At 41.0% G+C, this 17,498-nt stretch overlaps 1 protein-coding gene across 1 annotated transcript in view; it reads left to right on the top strand.

Moving 5' to 3' along the window:
* The window catches only part of rspo2 (R-spondin 2), a 46,455-nt gene extending 29,721 nt beyond the window's left edge, over positions 1 to 16,734 (top strand). Inside the window, exon 6 of the mRNA XM_057340716.1 lies at positions 15,529 to 16,734. Within this exon, the coding sequence (XP_057196699.1) occupies positions 15,529 to 15,650 (122 nt within the window). The 3' untranslated portion in view covers positions 15,651 to 16,734. The remainder of the gene's footprint in view (positions 1 to 15,528) is intronic.
* Positions 16,735 to 17,498: the final 764 nt, after the last annotated feature.

Genomic DNA, 17,498 nt, shown 5'->3' with positions numbered 1-17,498 from the left:
AACATGATTTATGATTTTTCTTTAAAACGGAGTTATCTCATTTTGGAACCAAGCTCGTCATATACCAGGACAAATTTTCAATGAACACACACTGGACACCCCCCTACACATTTATATTACATACAGGATGTTCGGGTCTTATAAAATTGTAGGTTCTGTGTACCCTCCTTTTAGTGCGTGCGTGCGTGTGTGGGAAGGGTAAACCCTACGGTATGGGGACAAAATGTCCCCACAATGATGGCAATATCCAAAACCCTTGTCCTTGTGGGGACCTTTTTTGGTCCCCATGAGGAAACAAGCTTATAAATCATACAGAATTAACTTTTGTGAAAATCTAAAAGAGCAGGAAGTTTTTTGTGATTGTTAGGTTTAGGGGGTGGGTTAGGGGTAGGGAATATGATATACAGTTTGTACAGTATAAAAACCATTGCATCTACGGAATGTCCACATAAAACATGGAAACCCAACGTGTGTGTGTGTGCGAGTGTGTGTGTGTGTGTGGCGTGATGTGTGTGTGCGTTGCGTGTGTAGTGTGTGTGTGTGTGTGTGTGTGGTCGTGTTGTGTGGTGAGTTGTGTGTGCGTGGTAGTGGTGGTGTGTGTGTGGTGTGCGTGCGTGTGTGTGTGCGTGTGTGTGTGCGTGTGTGTGTGCGTGTGTGTGTGTGCGTGTGCGTGTGTGTGTGTGTGTGAGAGAGAGTGTGAGTGTAAGTGTAAGTGTGAGTTTTCTGTTTCTGCCCCTGCCGTTCCCGCAAAAAACGCGTAGCACTTCAATTCATAAATGTGATCTAACAAAGGTACAGGGCAAATATGAACAATATAAGCTGTTTATATTGCTTGTAATTGGGATGAAGTAAACATCTGTGAAGTATTTTAACATAAAGAGTTCGATTGTGTTGAATTAAAAACCCCAAACTGCTGCGGGTCCACGAGACCCACAAACACTGGCTGAGTAACAAAAATATGCACACCACACAAGTGTTAAGGTAATACTCGGCTAGAAAGAATTATTTTATTGTTGGTATTGCCAGTTTTATTATATCCCTGTATTCCCCAAACTAGTAATCCAATGCACCAGATTTCTTGTTCTTCAGATGTCGTCTTAGCTACTTAAGCACAGTATTCAGCAATACAATCAGTCATTGTGTTTACATGCACTTATGGATATCGTGGCGATACTGACATTAACCACAATTGTGTTTTAATCATGTTGGCATGTATTGTGTCAACGGATAGTTATATATCTCCGTTTGTTCAGATTATGCTGATTACAAGTGTACAGGAAACATGTAAACTTCTTAACTTAATAATGGAAAAAATGACGTACATGTAAACATAGTCATTGTTTTACCGGCACATATACGTCAAGAGAAAATAAAGTGCACGAGTGACCAGGAAGTAGCCAAAGCCCTCGGAATAAAGATAAGGAAGCTTGGAGAGACTTCATTTCATGTGAGGCCAGATAACATAACCCCCGACTGACCTCTTACATTACACTGGATTCTGAGGATTTTGCACATAAGTCCCTGAATGGTACCTAATACGACGGCTTTGCGCTGCAATTTAACAAATTACTCCGTGAGACATAAATAGGATTATATAGAAGGACTAGGCATGTATGCCTGTGTCCGTTTATGTATGCCGTTTCAAAGGCAAATTGCTCTATGTAAGAAGAGAAATAAGGTAAAAGATGGAGGGGAGGGGCTATGCTAGAATAAACCCTCATGATTATGGCGTACGTAAAGAAGCATGAGATACTATAGGAATACAGTAGGTATAGATTACATAACACGAGACCTTGCAGATTGCTATGGATTACATAGAGACAGGAAATACAAGAAAGTAAATAATGTCGGAAAGGAAAAATGAGCTGTACTTGAGAATGTATTTCTGGCATTGTCTATCTGATCTTTCAGCTTTCATGTCTGTAAGCTTACATGTCGCCAGTCTGAACCTAATGCACATGTGACTGAAGAACAGATGAACATGTAGGCGCCATTCGTCTAAATCGCTCACATTCACCAGCCCTGTTTTTTAAAACAGCATGCGCTAACTTTATAGAAGTCCACAATTACTGTAGATCAGGGTTCTTTGTAATCAGTATACATCGTGGATGCTAGCAGTATTGTAACTACGTTAACCAGCAAGCCTCCATTGGTCAACCAGCATCTTTAGAAAGATAAAGCTCGCCGACCGGCATTTGTTTAGCGTGGAAATTCATGCCGGTCTTTTCAACAGGGTATAATAAAGAAATAAAGAAAAGCGAATCAGACTCGCTTGGCTTCTCTATTTTTGAGCTGGGAGCCTGGGCCGACGCTTTCCCAGCAGGCTAGTCAGTCTCTTTCTGGCAGCGTGACGGGACTCCTCAGGGTGGCGTATTGAGTGGGCTGTAAACACAATTTATTAATAGTCGCCCGGCTGCTTGCAAAAATGAAGTGCCCGCTGAGCTCCAGCTTGCACCTAACATGGCCCCTGTCATCAAATCAACCGACTAACCGGCAGCACTAGAGCAGGCAGGACAATGCTTTCATAATTCAATGCTAAAGTGCTTTAGAGTGATATTCCAGCAGGGATTTCCTTTTCTGGATTTTCTGTCAGTTGCACCACTTTTCTGTGGATAGATTTTCCTTACTTGCACAATTCTGCCTGGCGTTCTTCTGAAGGAGGTTTTCCTCAAAGGTTCTCAGCCCTTTGCCTTTCTCAACCAATAAGCAGCATGTTACTTTACATCAGCGATAGTAAATGTTAACAGTCTAAACCACTTTGAGTGTTAATGCCTCAAATCATCGCTCTAATCCTGTAGTAATTCGCTAATGTTGGATTTGGTGTGACTGAGGTTTAGACACAAGCACGGCATTGAGACTTATTGAATAATTTGGCTGTTTGTAGCAAAGCGGCTTTCAGATTCTCAGACAGCTGGAAACGAAGTATTGAAAAATGTGTACCAATTAGGTTCTTTAAAAACATTAGGAACAAGTAAAACCCCATAGCACCATATCCGGGTTCTAATCTACGTGTTGCTGCTGTTCTTCTGAAATCTCCATGCTTCGTGAATTACATTTTTTGCCATAAATCATTATTATTGGTCACCCTTTATGTTTGTCACTGGGTTTTGCAAATATCTGACCGATTAAAAGTATTAAAAAGTGCTTGTCAACTCTGACAACACGGTATTTTATCATGTAAAAAGTGCAGTGTTTTTTCCATTTCCTGAAAAACAGCGAATTTGGACATCCAATGTTTTAGGAGAACAGCGAAGATATTTCAATGCAAATTTTAGTTTTTTGCTGGGTGCTTAAAAAAATGCACCCAACAAAATTAAAGATCATAAGATTTCATATAAAACCTCAAATGTGCATAATGTTATGTAAGTAAATACATAAATGCAAATAGTATTTCATGTCTTCAGATATTTGGGGTTATTTTGCAACTTGGGTGGAAACAGATAAAATGCGCGATATGTGAGAGGGGAAAAGAACTACTTTCTGGAATGATTTTCTGTTTTCTCTAGATGATTCTAGATGGTTAAAAAGCCTTTTGTTTTGCAATTGATTTCCCATTTGTGTAACAGCAGAAACAGTTTTTCCTCTATGTCATTCTGTCATTCAAGATCCTTTCCATCCCCTAATATAGCTTCCACATCAAAACTTTAGTAGCACTTGGTTTTATGACTTTGCGTGTTACATTTTTCCACCAATCTCCAAACAAAATTCCAAGAAAGAAAGATTTGAGTATAGAATTTTTGTTAATCACGTATTGGCTCTGATGTCTTCAGGTGTGGAAGCATCAAGGTTGTTTAAACCCTCCACACCAGTACCAGAAGCTGTCAGGTGATGTGACCCTCAAAGGCGAAACTAATCATGAACATAATGTAAAAAGTAAGTACATGTTCATGTAATAAATTCTACACTATATAGAATACCAATTGGCGTTTTAGAGCATCCTAGTGGTAATTTTGTGAACATGCCAGACAAATCTTCCCTGTAAACATCCTGGAGAGGTCGAGTTGGGCCCAATCCCATTTCTACCCCTTACCCCGTCTTGATTCTCTTTTGGTTGGAGGGGTAGGGGTAAGGGCCATGTAGACCTTCAAACAAAGATTTTTCGGGACCACACTTCAAACGAAGGGGTATGAAATTTTCCAACATGGCTGCTCATGCGAGTATAATGTAAGCCTTTATTTTGGCTTTAATAAGGATTTAAGCAACAAATAATCATCTTGTTTATGTTGTATTTAATGTTGTGTTCAGTTTCTTGTCTTGAATACTTGAAACGTTTGTAAAAAGTCGCTAAATTTTGCTAACGTAACACTTTACTGGTTGCACGATAGAATCGCAACATATACAACTGCAAAAAAGTAATTGTAACCAGGGCCGTCTCTGGAATGCAATCACGAACCGGGGGAAGCAGAACTCGCTCCGAGCCCCTGACCAATGTGGCGAACAGACGAGACAGAGACTGGTCTTACTTATTTAAACTGTCAGGTGGCCTCAGCCCTTCTGAATCTTAGTAGTCTTGCAGGAGAAAGTCATGTGCAGATGACGACCCCTGATGAGATCTCGACTGGGTGTTGAAATTCAGGAATGATAAATGATAAAAGTAAAATCGCAGGCCATCAATGGCTAGAAAAGCCTGTCCAGCAGGAGCACAATGTTCGCTGCTTTCCCAGGTCAAGTGGAGCTCACTAATAACTATTTCGGGTGTTTATCCGTGCCTTGCGCCTAGGTTTGTTGTGACTGGTTACCAATGGACTAATCTCACTTTAATTAGTTGACTCTGCAGGTCTGACAAGGGAGGCCGGGGTTTCAAAGCCAACACGCCTTTATGCAGTCACACACTTGCACATTCACATATAATCTCCACTGTATTTCTTGGTGCACTTTTGGTAAGCTTTGTTTTGTAGCGCTGATAATGTTATTGGCTGTTTCACACTGTTCCTCCCTTGTTGGTTGTTTGAATAAAAGCATTCGCCAAATGTAATTGTTCACTTAAAAACCTAGCTGGATAGCGTTCAGTAGCATTTGAGAAAGGACATTTGGCCTGAGGTCAACAGTAGATTGGGTTTGTCAATAGTTATTGATCCTTAATGATTCTCAATAAATTATTCATAAGAACGTATTGTGATCAGTTCAGGTTAAGGAGTTTAAGAACATACTTATCAATTATTAAGGATTGGAGTTGTATTTTACAGTACATTACACTAAGTGACTTTTTGTCAATCATTTGACTAAACCTTTTATCCAAATTGGCAATATCTGTCACGCCATTAAAGTCTCTAATGGGTCTTGCCAGTGGTAATTCTTCCACAGGGCGTGAAAGTCATTACCAGTAGTTTCTGGCCACTTTTTTAACCTTTTGATTTCCTCCGCAGCTACATTCTTTGTATGGGAAAAGGGGAGTTTCTGACTAACTCCCCACAAAGTGCCCTACTCCCTGACCAAAATAAATATGGCCCCTGTCATTCTGTCAGCAGCTGTCTTCAGAGAGCAATATTTGAAACACCCCATGATCCCGGTGCCTTTTATATGGAGAATCCGTCGTCATACCACAGGCATGAACCATAAACGTGGAGTCCTGTGGAAGAGTTAGGGTGAGAGAGAGCTCCCTGCTTTATATCTGCTTCATCTCAAGCCCCTTTATTAGGAGACGCCATGCCCTTTTGGGGAGATTTTTTTCTATCTAAGGGCCTAGGAGCTTGTTCTGCATTCATACTCTTATACAACGTATATATGATGTTAAGACTCTTTTGTTATATGCAGCTTGAATAATTGACTGTATCAAATTAATAGGTAACACAGCATTGTGCAAAAAAAGCGATATGCGTTCTGCAGACTGGTTGTAAGCTGTAATTTACTGCATTGTCTTAAATGATTCACTAATGGAGGGTAAATTGAAAGACATTAACTGCGTGGAAAATCTGCATTTACATTTACGCATTACGTAGACTCTTTTATCCAAAGCCACTCACGTTGCATTATACTATACATTTCTTTTTGAGTACAGTATGTGTGAACCTATGACCTTGGCGTTGGTATAGCGCCATGCTCCAACCACTAAGCTACAGGAAAGTTTATTTGGACAGCTATGCGTCTGTTTTGCGTTTTGTACTTAATATACAAAAAAATTGGTACTTCTTAAAGGGGTCATATGGCGTGAATACGTGTTTTTCTGTGTCTTTGGTGTGTTATAAGTTGCCCATGCATGTATTAGACGTGTAAAATTGCACAAATGAAAGTGTGGGAACAAAAGATGCATTCTATCTAGAAGCGAATGCTCACCCAGACTTGCCTGAAACGCCTCGTGTAACCACACCCCCACAAATCTACGTAACATGATTTGACTAAGACCGCCCAAATCTACACGTAGTTAAGGTGGGCGTAATTGTAAATCTCATTGTATCGCCTGTCAGTACAATTGCTTTGGAACCTGATGTTCCAAATATGGTAAGAGGCGTTACAACATTTCCGTGAAATGCTTGCAGTATTCCACCAATCACTACGCACTGGTGAACTGGCCAATCATAGCACACCTCGCTTTTCAGAGCCATGAGCTTTGTAAAAAATCTGCGCGTTTCAGAGAGGCGGAGCAAAGAGGAGATACAAACATGCACGGTGTGTGGAAAATACGTTTTTTAAACTTTAAATGGTGTATACACATTGCATCACATCTAAAACAAACTATAATATTTGTTTTAGCCGTGCAATATGACTCCTTTAAGACAAACCTCTGTTTGTGTACTGAACTGTCCTACTTTGAGACACCATTAATTAAGAACAAAAAACTAAATATTTAGTACGTATATTAAGTGAAAAATGAATGTGTGACAATAAAGCACTTTAAGAACATTATGGATGTGTACTTAAATAAAGTGGACACTTTCTTACTTGAAGTCCCTTTGGCAGTTATTTGGATGTTTTTCTTTGCATATTAGTGACTTGGAAAGTGTGCCTGAAACGTACATTGATCTAAATCATGTATTTTGTTGAAGTATATGACTGGAGAGCATGGCGAGTAGCTTAGTCTATATACTCACATTTTTTGCCCAAAATCATCATATCAGTCACCCTTTATGTTTGTCACTGGATTTTACAGATATCTATCCAATAAAAAGTATTAAAAAGTGCTTGTCAGCTTTGACAATACACTATGTAATCATTTAAAAGGTACAGTGTTTTTCCCATTTTCTGAAAAACAGCAAATTTGAACAACACAAGGTTTCAGAGGGACAGCGACGATAAGAAACTTTGAATGCTGCCCTTCTGTCCTCCAGACCTCCATATAGTTCCACAAGGGCCCCACACACGCTTTCATCTCCACAGACACATGAAACAGTCGTACACACATCACACATGATAGGGCACTTCCTCCTCACAACCTTCAATAAACATGCATTCATATATATATATATACCCACACATGAGCACTAACGCAGGCTCTACTTCTGATAGTGTGTATGCAACGCTTCCGTTTCATGTGCCCATAATATCCATGGGACACTGGCACAGCCCAAATCACCCCCTCTTCTGGGCGAGCTGGCAGCAGGGGTATGACTTTCAACATCTGGTGCACAGTTGCATGAGCCTAACCACTATTTTTCTCGTCCCTTCTCTCTCTGCTCTCTCACTCGCGGGCATTTTTATTGAGACATCACAGCTCGTAATCAGAGCCTGGTGATACTGATGGAAGTTGTGGCTTCTGACCCGCTCACATCCAGAGGCCTGGACCGCTGAAACGGACACCCAGACAAAGCAAAGTGTTGTGTCCTACTGGATGTATGTTTAAGGCGTGTGTGAGTGCATGGTCGCATGGATCAAGTGAATCGCAAGTAATACTGTGTCAACTTACAATTGCGTAAATGCACCAAGATAAACAGATGGGTTTTGGGTTCAAATGTATCCCGAGGGATCTAATCCAAATTGCTGTTTTTGCAAATTGCAAATTGTATTCAGTGCTGTAATTTTAGTATAGCAGTGAAAGAGATCCTTTGGTTTGGTCATTCGGACATGTGTCGTATTTTTTTGCTGCACCTTTGCTTCCCAGCATCTCTCCACGTCCCAAGATTCCATCCCACAGTGTTTATACTGAATAATACCTGGATGCAGGACAAATCTCCGCTACCCTCTAGTTACTGTTGGATGTTTTCCCTAACATGCTCCTATTTTTCTTCTCACCGGTCTTGAAGGAGCATGGCAGCAGTATGGGGACCAGTGGGATTACCTGCTCCGGGGAATCAGGGGGTGGTTCGTTTTACTCAAAAATCAGCAAGTGTGTGTGTGTCTTTGAGATGAACCTTTGCACCAAGTTGCACTGAACTAGATCCTTAAAACAATAAACACAGGCCCACAGATGTCAGTGCAGAGCTAGATCCCATTCTGTTCTTCATTTTCAGGTTGTCTCAAAAGGATACAAGCACACCTTTTCAGACAGATGAAAGAACATCTGAAGGGAGTTTTTTTCTTTATAAATAATTCAATTGAGATCAAGAAAGAAGAGCATCCGTGACTTCACTTTAAGGCCTGTCTGATTTGGCACGGCCCCTGTGCCTCATGGGCACTTCCTCTTTATGTTGAAACCCACTCAGTTCCTCATGACATGAGGCAGATTTCCTCTCCATTTCCCAGTGGAGATGGATATTGAGGGCCTTGTTCTGAAACGAGATATAAAGAACACATCATGCTGCACAATTTCCTCTTACATCCTCCAGAAGTGCCCTGGGGGAGCCGCGAAGGGCCGGACGCATGGCTCTGAAACACATATGGCCCAAACAGGCTTAGGTACAGGTATGGATCAAGCCATGGCCAACAATGTTGTAGTGTTTATATGAGGAACAGATCAGATTATGAATTTAACATGGACCTCAGAGGTGAGTCCCAGAGGTGGCGAAGGCTCTAAAAGAAGGCCCAAATGTTTCCCGTAACTGCACAATGAACATTTACTTTCCTGCCAGCACAATCTCTTTTTCAGCCTTTTTATAAAACAGCGCACGTCACAATGTAAAATAGTTCCTTTGCATCCATATGTACATGATGGAGTCTGAGGTCTGGCCCCCGTATTGGGGAGCAGCAGCGTTCGCAGCGGCAAACACACGCGGGCCATACTTCCCATCACCCACACCGCTCGCAGGAAATGCAGCTTCAGGAATGAAATGGAAAACAAATGTTCCATCAAATAGTTTTTGTAATTGTAGTGTGACGGGGTCACATCCTTGGCAAAGCTGGCAATTTTTTCCCTTGTTTCTTTCTTTTTGTTTCAAACATGGAAATGAGCTTTTAAACTTACTGTAATCGTACAGTTAAGCTGTACACGCTCCTGGAGCGAAGCAGTGTGGAGGATTTCCAGAGAGGAGATATATTATCCCCAGAAATGTTTGCGAAAGCCTTAGTCGTAAGCTAATTCTAGCAACAGCGTTTTCATATGTGGAAACAATGAAGACGATGTTTTCAGTACACAAAACATTCCAGGATGTTAAGCACGAAATGCTTGGAAAGATCGGCGGCAGGGTGCGTCAAGCGCTACGTAAATTCCTTTCAAGGCAAAATCATGGATAGTTAAATCGATAAGAACGACAGAATGCTAACCTTCGCTGGCCACGGTATATCATTCCTCTGTTCTATCAGTATGAAACAGATGTTTACGTAAATCTGACAGATCAAAGCACTGCGCAGAAATCGTAACGATTAAACGCACTTAAGCGACTCCAGAAAATACCTCAGCTGCTGTTTGCCTTACCGACCCATCAGATATGATGAAATAAAATTGTGATGTGCGACAAACATCACAAATCTGCGGTATTCCCTTGATCTATTTATCGCCCCACTTTCTCAGCTGGTAATAGCGTGGACGCTCTCTAAAATAGCGCAGAGGTTCTCTTTGATAACGCTGTGGGAGCTTTTTATGTCGCTATTCAGGAACGTAATATAACATTTAGGCAGTAATTAAATGAAACTAAAGCTAATTATGCCTCATTTTCGGAGGGACACAAGACGAGAGCTCTATATACTTATGCACAGATGTGGGGGTGAGTCAGGCATGGAGATAGGAGACCGCAGAAGCTGTTCCGCAGTCCTTTTTGTGGGCTTGCGGTGGCAGATATATCAGCTTCTGTGTGTGGTGGGCATAAAGGGACGATGTGGTAATTTCCCAGGTTGAGGATTCACGGACTGAGCGATCAGAACTTGTCTCTAGAGTATGCGGGTGATTGATTTATTACTGATTATTTCATTTGTTTAATAAAGTCCAAAGCGACATGCAGTGCATTCGGGGTGTAAATGTTATGTTAAGAATCGAACCTTGGCTATATTGTTGCATGCTTTATCAGCTGAGTTTATCTGAAAATAATTTTTATATTTTGATAGATTGAATGATCCAACACAATGCTTTTTGGGGCGTTCACACTGTGACAAGCTCAGATAAAAATTGCGGCTTTCAGTCCATAAGCTTGCGTAAATAAGAGACACAGAAAGTAGAAAACTAGGCTCTGTGACTAAGTGTTTAAAAAAAAGAAAAACTAATCCGTTTTAAATGTTTTCCAGAACTAAAGTGGAACAGTCTGAAGGCATTATGTTGAATGCAACCCCGCAACATAAAAGATGACAGCGAAATATTAACAGATTAATCAGTGCGTCGGTTTGTGTGCTAAAGACGATGATCTAATGGTAGGCTCTCACTTTCACATATCATCACATCTTCAGCATCTTCAAAGAACCGTTGCGGTAGACTGACCTGCTCCTTAATCTCTCTACACTTCCCTTCACCGTTGCACGGAATTAGGAAAATAATGACCCGCCTAATCTCAACATTAGCTTTTCAGATGGAATGCATGTGTTTTAAATCATGTTGTCTGATAGTAAGCAGAGCTTCGGAGACGGAGAGAGAGAGAGAGGTTTGATCCAAAGTAACCTTGTTAGGCTAAGTGACACTGTGCAGAGAAGCTTCTTGTCAGCTGGTTAGCAAGATGGACTTCTGCCTTCTCCGGGTGAGAGTATTTCACTTGTTTTCCAGTATCATTGGCGTCTCTCTCTCTCTCTCTCTTCCAGTCTCTCATCTCTCTCTCTGTTTGTCTTTCATCTTTCACTTTCTCGGTTTTGTTAAATATGACCTATTTGTATTGTACAGTATGTAAAATTTTCGATCTGTTGCAAATGAAATGCTTCATGTAAAGTTCATGTTCTATGCTACAATTTCTATTTGAAAGAGAATTCAGAATGTTTACTTTATTTAATATCATATTTTGGGTTAAACAAAATGAATTCAGTACAGTTTATTTGCATGCCATATACTACAGAGTTGTTCCATTCTTGTTAAAGTTCGCTTCAAAATTCCTTTTATTTACATTTATTTAAGCTCATGTCATGAGCTGTGTATGACTTTCTTTCTTCTGAAGAACGCAAAAGAAGATGTTTTGACGAACATTGGAAACCAAACAACATTGGACCCCACTGTTTTTCAGACAAAATGTCTTCTTTCGGGGTCCGCAGAAGAGTGGTATACAGGCTTCGAATGACATGAGGGTGAATAGATGACAGAATTTTTGTTTTTGGGTCAACACTAAGTTTGTTTGTTTTTTTACATTGAATTGAATTAGCAAAAGAACATAAACGTCTGCATACGTTCATAATGCCAGGTGATGAAAACAATGTGTAAACAATGCCATCTGCTTCATCTTTACGTGACACCGGGTGTGAGTCACCAGCAAATAAAGTTCATGACTTTAATAACGCTTCAGTGATATATTGGTGCAAATGATACTCAGCTAGTTAAAATTTTCAGTGAATATGACAACAAGGTATGCAAAAGTTGCGTATTTGTTTTCGAATCCTGTCAGGCCTGTTTGGCCAGTGTCCGATATACAAGTCAAGGAGAGCTGGCTACGGTTATGTTCCTCTTCACAGCATTATAAATGTATGTGTTAGGAGGCCTATAATGGCTGCTAATCCAATTTCTGCCACTGAAATCAAATCTCGCTGGCGCCAGCGGTCCTCTCTTTCACTCGCAAATAATGATGTGCTTTTGGTGTCTTCATGAAAATGACGCACCACCAAAACGGCAGCTTAATCATCTCACAAAGCCTCGTACCCTGTTTTCTATTTTCTCATTTTGTTTTAACTCATTCTTTTATTATGGCTCCTTTTAAGGTGGGGGGAGATTAAGAAGCAGCAGAGAAGGCAATTATTCATTGTTGATTCCTTGAAAGATGAGAAGGTTCTGAGCAGAAGAAGAGCCTTCGCAGAGAGGCTCATTTACCGCTCGCCCTTAATGCGTTCTTGAGGTCAGCCATCGATTTCTTTAAACCGCATGCTACGTGATAAGATTAGGCCTTTCGATTCCTGAACTGCTTGAGTCATGCAGATGAAATCACTTTGGGTTGGATTTGAGGATGGATGGCGGCCTTTTCATTTTGGTCACGCCCTCTTTGATACCAGGCTGGTTTAAAGGGATAGTTCACCCAAAAATAACATTTCTGCCATCATTTACTCACCCTCTTGTCATTTCAAATACTTATGACTTTCTTTCTTCTGCACAACACGGTAGAAGATATTTTAAAGAATGTTGTTGACCGAAGCGCCAGCACCCATTCACTTTCATCGGTTTTGTGTCCATACAGTAGAAGTGAATTGGTGGCGGCGCTGTCTGGTTACCAACTTTCTTCCAAATATCTTCTTTTGTGTTCTATGGAAGAAAGAAAGTTATGATGATATGTAAATGATGACAGAATTTTCATTTTTGGGGGAACTATCCCTTTAAGAAGAAACCCTGCAAATTATGCAAAGCGTGTTTTAAATGTGGTAAAACGTGTTAACGTTAAGAGCGCGTTTATATTCAATATGGTTTTAAACATGGCTCATCCATTCAGAATTTCAAGTCAGAACAATCCATTTTTTTAAATTTGAGCTTTTCATCTCCATTAAACTCAAATCCATCAAACCCTTAAAAACTGTAACATTTATATAAATGCCGGTGGTATCATTTGTTATTTTGACGGCACGTCATAAGAGAAACCGAACTCTGCGCGAGGGCGAGAGCCAGATAGAAGAGAGATGCATTAAAAGAAACGGGTAATTCATCAAAAATGGTGTGCCGAAGGAATTTGTGGTTGATCTGGGTAACTTCCACGCAGCAGTGCACTTTGGGGTTCATCTCACGTTGCCAGGTGTTCTGGCAGATTACATCCCTGCGTGTTGCAGAAGCAACGAGAGAAGCCATTTCTCCACAAGAAGAAATCTGAATGTGGAAATCATGCAGACATAGAAAATGTGTTTCAACTTACACCTGTGTTCTCTTTTCCCCCCTTGACACTTGCAAACCCAGGGGAAAACTCTCTCTTTTGTTGCCAAGGAGTGGTAATCCATTTTCCGTGCAGATATCGGCCGTTTTAGGGCCGTGCGAGCGCACACAAACGTCCTGTTTTTCATTACCGCTAACTTGTTTGTTTGTTTGATGCTGAACATCATGTAAAACGAGTGTCTTTTGGCAGATGGTCGCTGTATCTACAAAGAAGGAAGGCAATCAGCTTAGGAAAGACTTTTTTATTCCACCAAAAAGAAAAGTAAATGAACCAATGTTTATAGTTAAAAATGCATTTTGGTTTTATATGTTTGACATACACAGCATGTTTACTTTCCCTTTTTCCAACAAGAGAGCCTTAAAACTTTATTTTTGGTGTCTTTTGTTTTTCCCCAAAAAGTCTGCTGGAAAGAATGCAAACTGCACGACTTCTTTGGAAACGCAACGCTCGTCTTGACCGTTCTCTGTGACCCTTGCTAATTGGAGTTGGCAATTAATTGTAAATATTAGATCAAAATTACAAACACGGGCTTATGTAAACATCTCAGGCATGCCAGAAACTCAGGTTGAGACGCATTAAACAGTTGAACACATCTTGATATGATTTTCCAATTTAGCCATTGTTTTGACCTGCTGAGAAAAGGTTTCCGTTAGGATTGGTTGCCCTCTAGCTGTCAGATATGAAATATTATGAAACCTCACCTTCTTCAAACTTTCCAACTGCACCGTGAGTTAAACCGCTCAGGTGTGCACTCATATTACTAATAATTTTCCGAAACCGTTCCTAACAATGTGGAAATGAAAAACAGCACTTTAGGATAACCCTTTGCCAAAAAAAAACCTCGTGTCAAGAAATGTCTTTTAACGTCTGTTTGACTGAAGATTTGGAATGATTAGATCTGCATGCTTCATCTGAATACTGTATGTGGTCCATAGAGCCCTAACCTCAAGTGTAATTCTCTCGTAGTTAATCACACTGTTATCCATACTATAAACAAAGTTTAATGAGACAGGATATTGTTCGAATGGTTGGGAAAGAACATGTGTGTTCTGGCCTGCTATACGGCTCTTTTTAATATAGAAGTCTGCTCTTTACTGCCATCAAAATCCGTCCCCCAAACTTATTGCAGACTACGTTTATAAAACACACGGCAAAACCGTTTCGAACCAAAACGGCCTCTCAGATTGAAAAACGAAAAGAAATTGCCTGTGGTCATTACGTGCTTGCGTTTTGTGCCCGTATAAATCTGTTTTGGCTCACTTGGAACTATTGAAAGTGACGTGTATCACAGAGGTTCAGCGGTTTTGTTGTTGCTGTTGTTTTAGAGCGGCCTGCACAGAGTTTCGGTTCAGTTCAATCGGGCGAAATGAAGTTGGTTTCTCCACACGCACACATTGTAATAAGCCGTCATGTAAGGGATGGCGCATTCGCATGGTGCCAGATTGCGGGACTACAAGAAATGGTTCCCCAAAATAGCCCGATCGTATTAATTGCAGGAAATTGCCGGTGGAAGATTAAGTGAAATTGTTACATTATTTTTTTCGCCACCGAAAGAGAGCAAAAGCAGCCGTGCTCGTTTTCTCAGGGTTGTTTCCACTTAACAAAATCATTTTCTAATGGCAATGGGGTAGCTGTAAGAGAGCCAAGTGTGTGTGTGAGATCAAGTCACCACACATTATGCTGCCTTGCCTCATTTTGTGGTGCTAAATGGCTTGAACAAGTGCAATAATAAGATTTTGCGTCGGGCATAAAGAGCGATCGTTTTCCGTAACCTGTATGTGAACCATAGCATAGCTAACAGAGAATGCGTGCCAGATCGCCACCCAGCATCCGCGCTTAACTCGTTTTTCCCCGCTGACAAATTTTCTGTGCCTCTTAGTCACACTGTCAACGATCACACATGCACACCTCCTTATCTTATTTGCTACTGTTGGATCAAACCAGCCCCCCACACCAAACGGGTTTCTGTGAGCCATGCTATCCCAGAATGCTTTGCCTGGTGCGTGACACCTGGCTTACATTAATTCTGGTCCGAGAAGCCTGCCTGAGAAGTGAACGCGTGCACTTTGCTCCAGTGTTTTCTAAGCTGGTGTGCGAGCGGGGAGGGGGGTGAGGAAAGGTTCATTTGGTCTGGCGTTCTGCTCGGTGGGCCGCCATCTTTGAATCATACAAACATCGTTCACGTGCTGCCCAACGTCTCACTCGGTATGCTGAACGTGCTTTTTCTCTTTCTCCTGTTTTGCTACAGGGGGTTCGGGGAAGGGGCACCGAACCAAAGAGCAGAAAAAGAAGTCCAACAAGCAGAGGCTGCGCTTCCGGGCCCAGAACCAGCACAGCGACCACCTGGCCTCGGTTCGGGCTGCCCAGTGAAAGACTTTTGGGCGGAACGAAGACCAGAAAGCTGCTAACCCCTGCTCCACACACACACCTCCAAACAGGATTATTCACACTCGCGTGGACACGCTCCACTCGCACTGTCTCCCACCTCCTGCTGCATCCCGCGCCAGCCAAACGTCCCTCGAACCCGTGACCCCACTGTGACATCATGGAAGACTATACCAGCTGTTCATATGGCTCATATCTCATCCAATTTGAGGAAGGAGTGAGAGAACGGACGTACGGAAAGATGCTGGGGAAGGAGGCGAAATCGGAAGACAGAAGGAAGGACGAAGAGAGTTGAAAAACGTAATTGACTGATAACGAAAAAGCGAGAAAGACTTTTCTTTATTTATGTACACGTACACCATCCCCTGCAGATCAAGGCAGAGTGTGTCATGTATTGCCTTTTTTGTCAAATCGGTACTTTGTCTTTGATAGCAATGTTACGAACACGAAACCATGCATAGTTGCAAAATTATTCTTCTCCGCACAGAAGGTTTGCGTCCAGACCGCTTTAGGCTTTAACTGTATATTGTGGGTAAGAATCTTAGTTGTTCAACTATAGCATGGCCACAAACTCATGTGTACATAGTCGTCGAGTACATCTAATAATGGTAGTAACATTGATAAAAAAGCATTACTGTATTTTCAGTATTGACGCCTTCAGCGTTTAAATGTGTAAAAGAGGTTATAATACCAGCTACAGTTAAATAAAGAACAAAAAAGCTCAATAAAAAGCATAGCCTTCACATAGCTATTACATTTATATGGTATATAATTGATTTATTTATTGATTCATTTTTTATGATTATTTTTATGTTTGGTGAAAATGATGTCTCTGTACCTGATACTCCTCAAAGCTGAAGCATACTTTGAACCACTTATAACAATACAAATATCCCCAAAAGTGGACAGTGATCGTGTCTGATTTGCTGGTAAGTGTTTCTTAGAGAATCGTTGTGTAAACTTGGTTTAGCATCCTGTACTTTAAGTTGATTTCACACCCTGCAACAGCTGAAGTATATCGGCAACTGATTGATAATGTGTATATTGTGTGCTATTAAAACGCAGTTCATGTTGCAGTTCGTGCCGTTGTGTATTTTCGGAACTTCGTCAACATCCCGTCAAGTCGAAAAGACCCAAAGCACTGACATTATTTCACAGCACACCAAAAGACATGCCCAATTAGCGGCAAAGAATAGAGCCGTTATTGGTGGAACGTGACATCGTTCAGAGCTGACTATAAGTCTTTGTAACAGATGCAGAAGCTTCATTTTATTCACAGATACTGAAATAGCTTCACACATTGTTCATACAGCTATTTATAGAGGGGCCGGAAACAAAAGGATTATTTTTTACAGCCGTTCTGCCAAAACGGTATAAATCGAGTCTTAGCTAATTAACCTTGAGCTGTGCGCTGTATAATTGCCAAAGAGATTTGATTCATCATGTCCGACAGCAACTTTCCAGCTTCTGGTTCACCGGTGAAGTCACATTTCCACAGGAGTATAAAAAGAAAAAGCAAGACACAAATTGTACTGCGTGTCACTATAAAAATGGTGGGTTATTTTTTAATCCAGTCAAAAAGGGACGAACCCAACCGCTGGGTTGTTTAAACCCACCAAATTAAACTATTTTCTGGGTTAATTTAACCCAATGCTGGGTTCGTCCCTTTTTGACCCAATATATATAAAAAACGAGACAAATGATGCTTGCTGTAGTTATTTTCTTTTCTCATTTTATAGCCTTTTGAGCAATCTGCTTGTTAAACCTGATGTCACACACCACCATATATGGAAGGTCACATGTGACCCTAGATGACAAAACCAGTCTTAAGGG

The sequence above is a fragment of the Triplophysa rosa genome, linkage group LG8, assembly GCF_024868665.1.
Source record: "Triplophysa rosa linkage group LG8, Trosa_1v2, whole genome shotgun sequence".
Lineage (NCBI taxonomy): Eukaryota > Metazoa > Chordata > Actinopteri > Cypriniformes > Nemacheilidae > Triplophysa > Triplophysa rosa.
The sequence above is the reverse complement of the archived record's forward strand: the minus strand, read 5'-3'. Positions and strand labels throughout refer to the sequence as shown.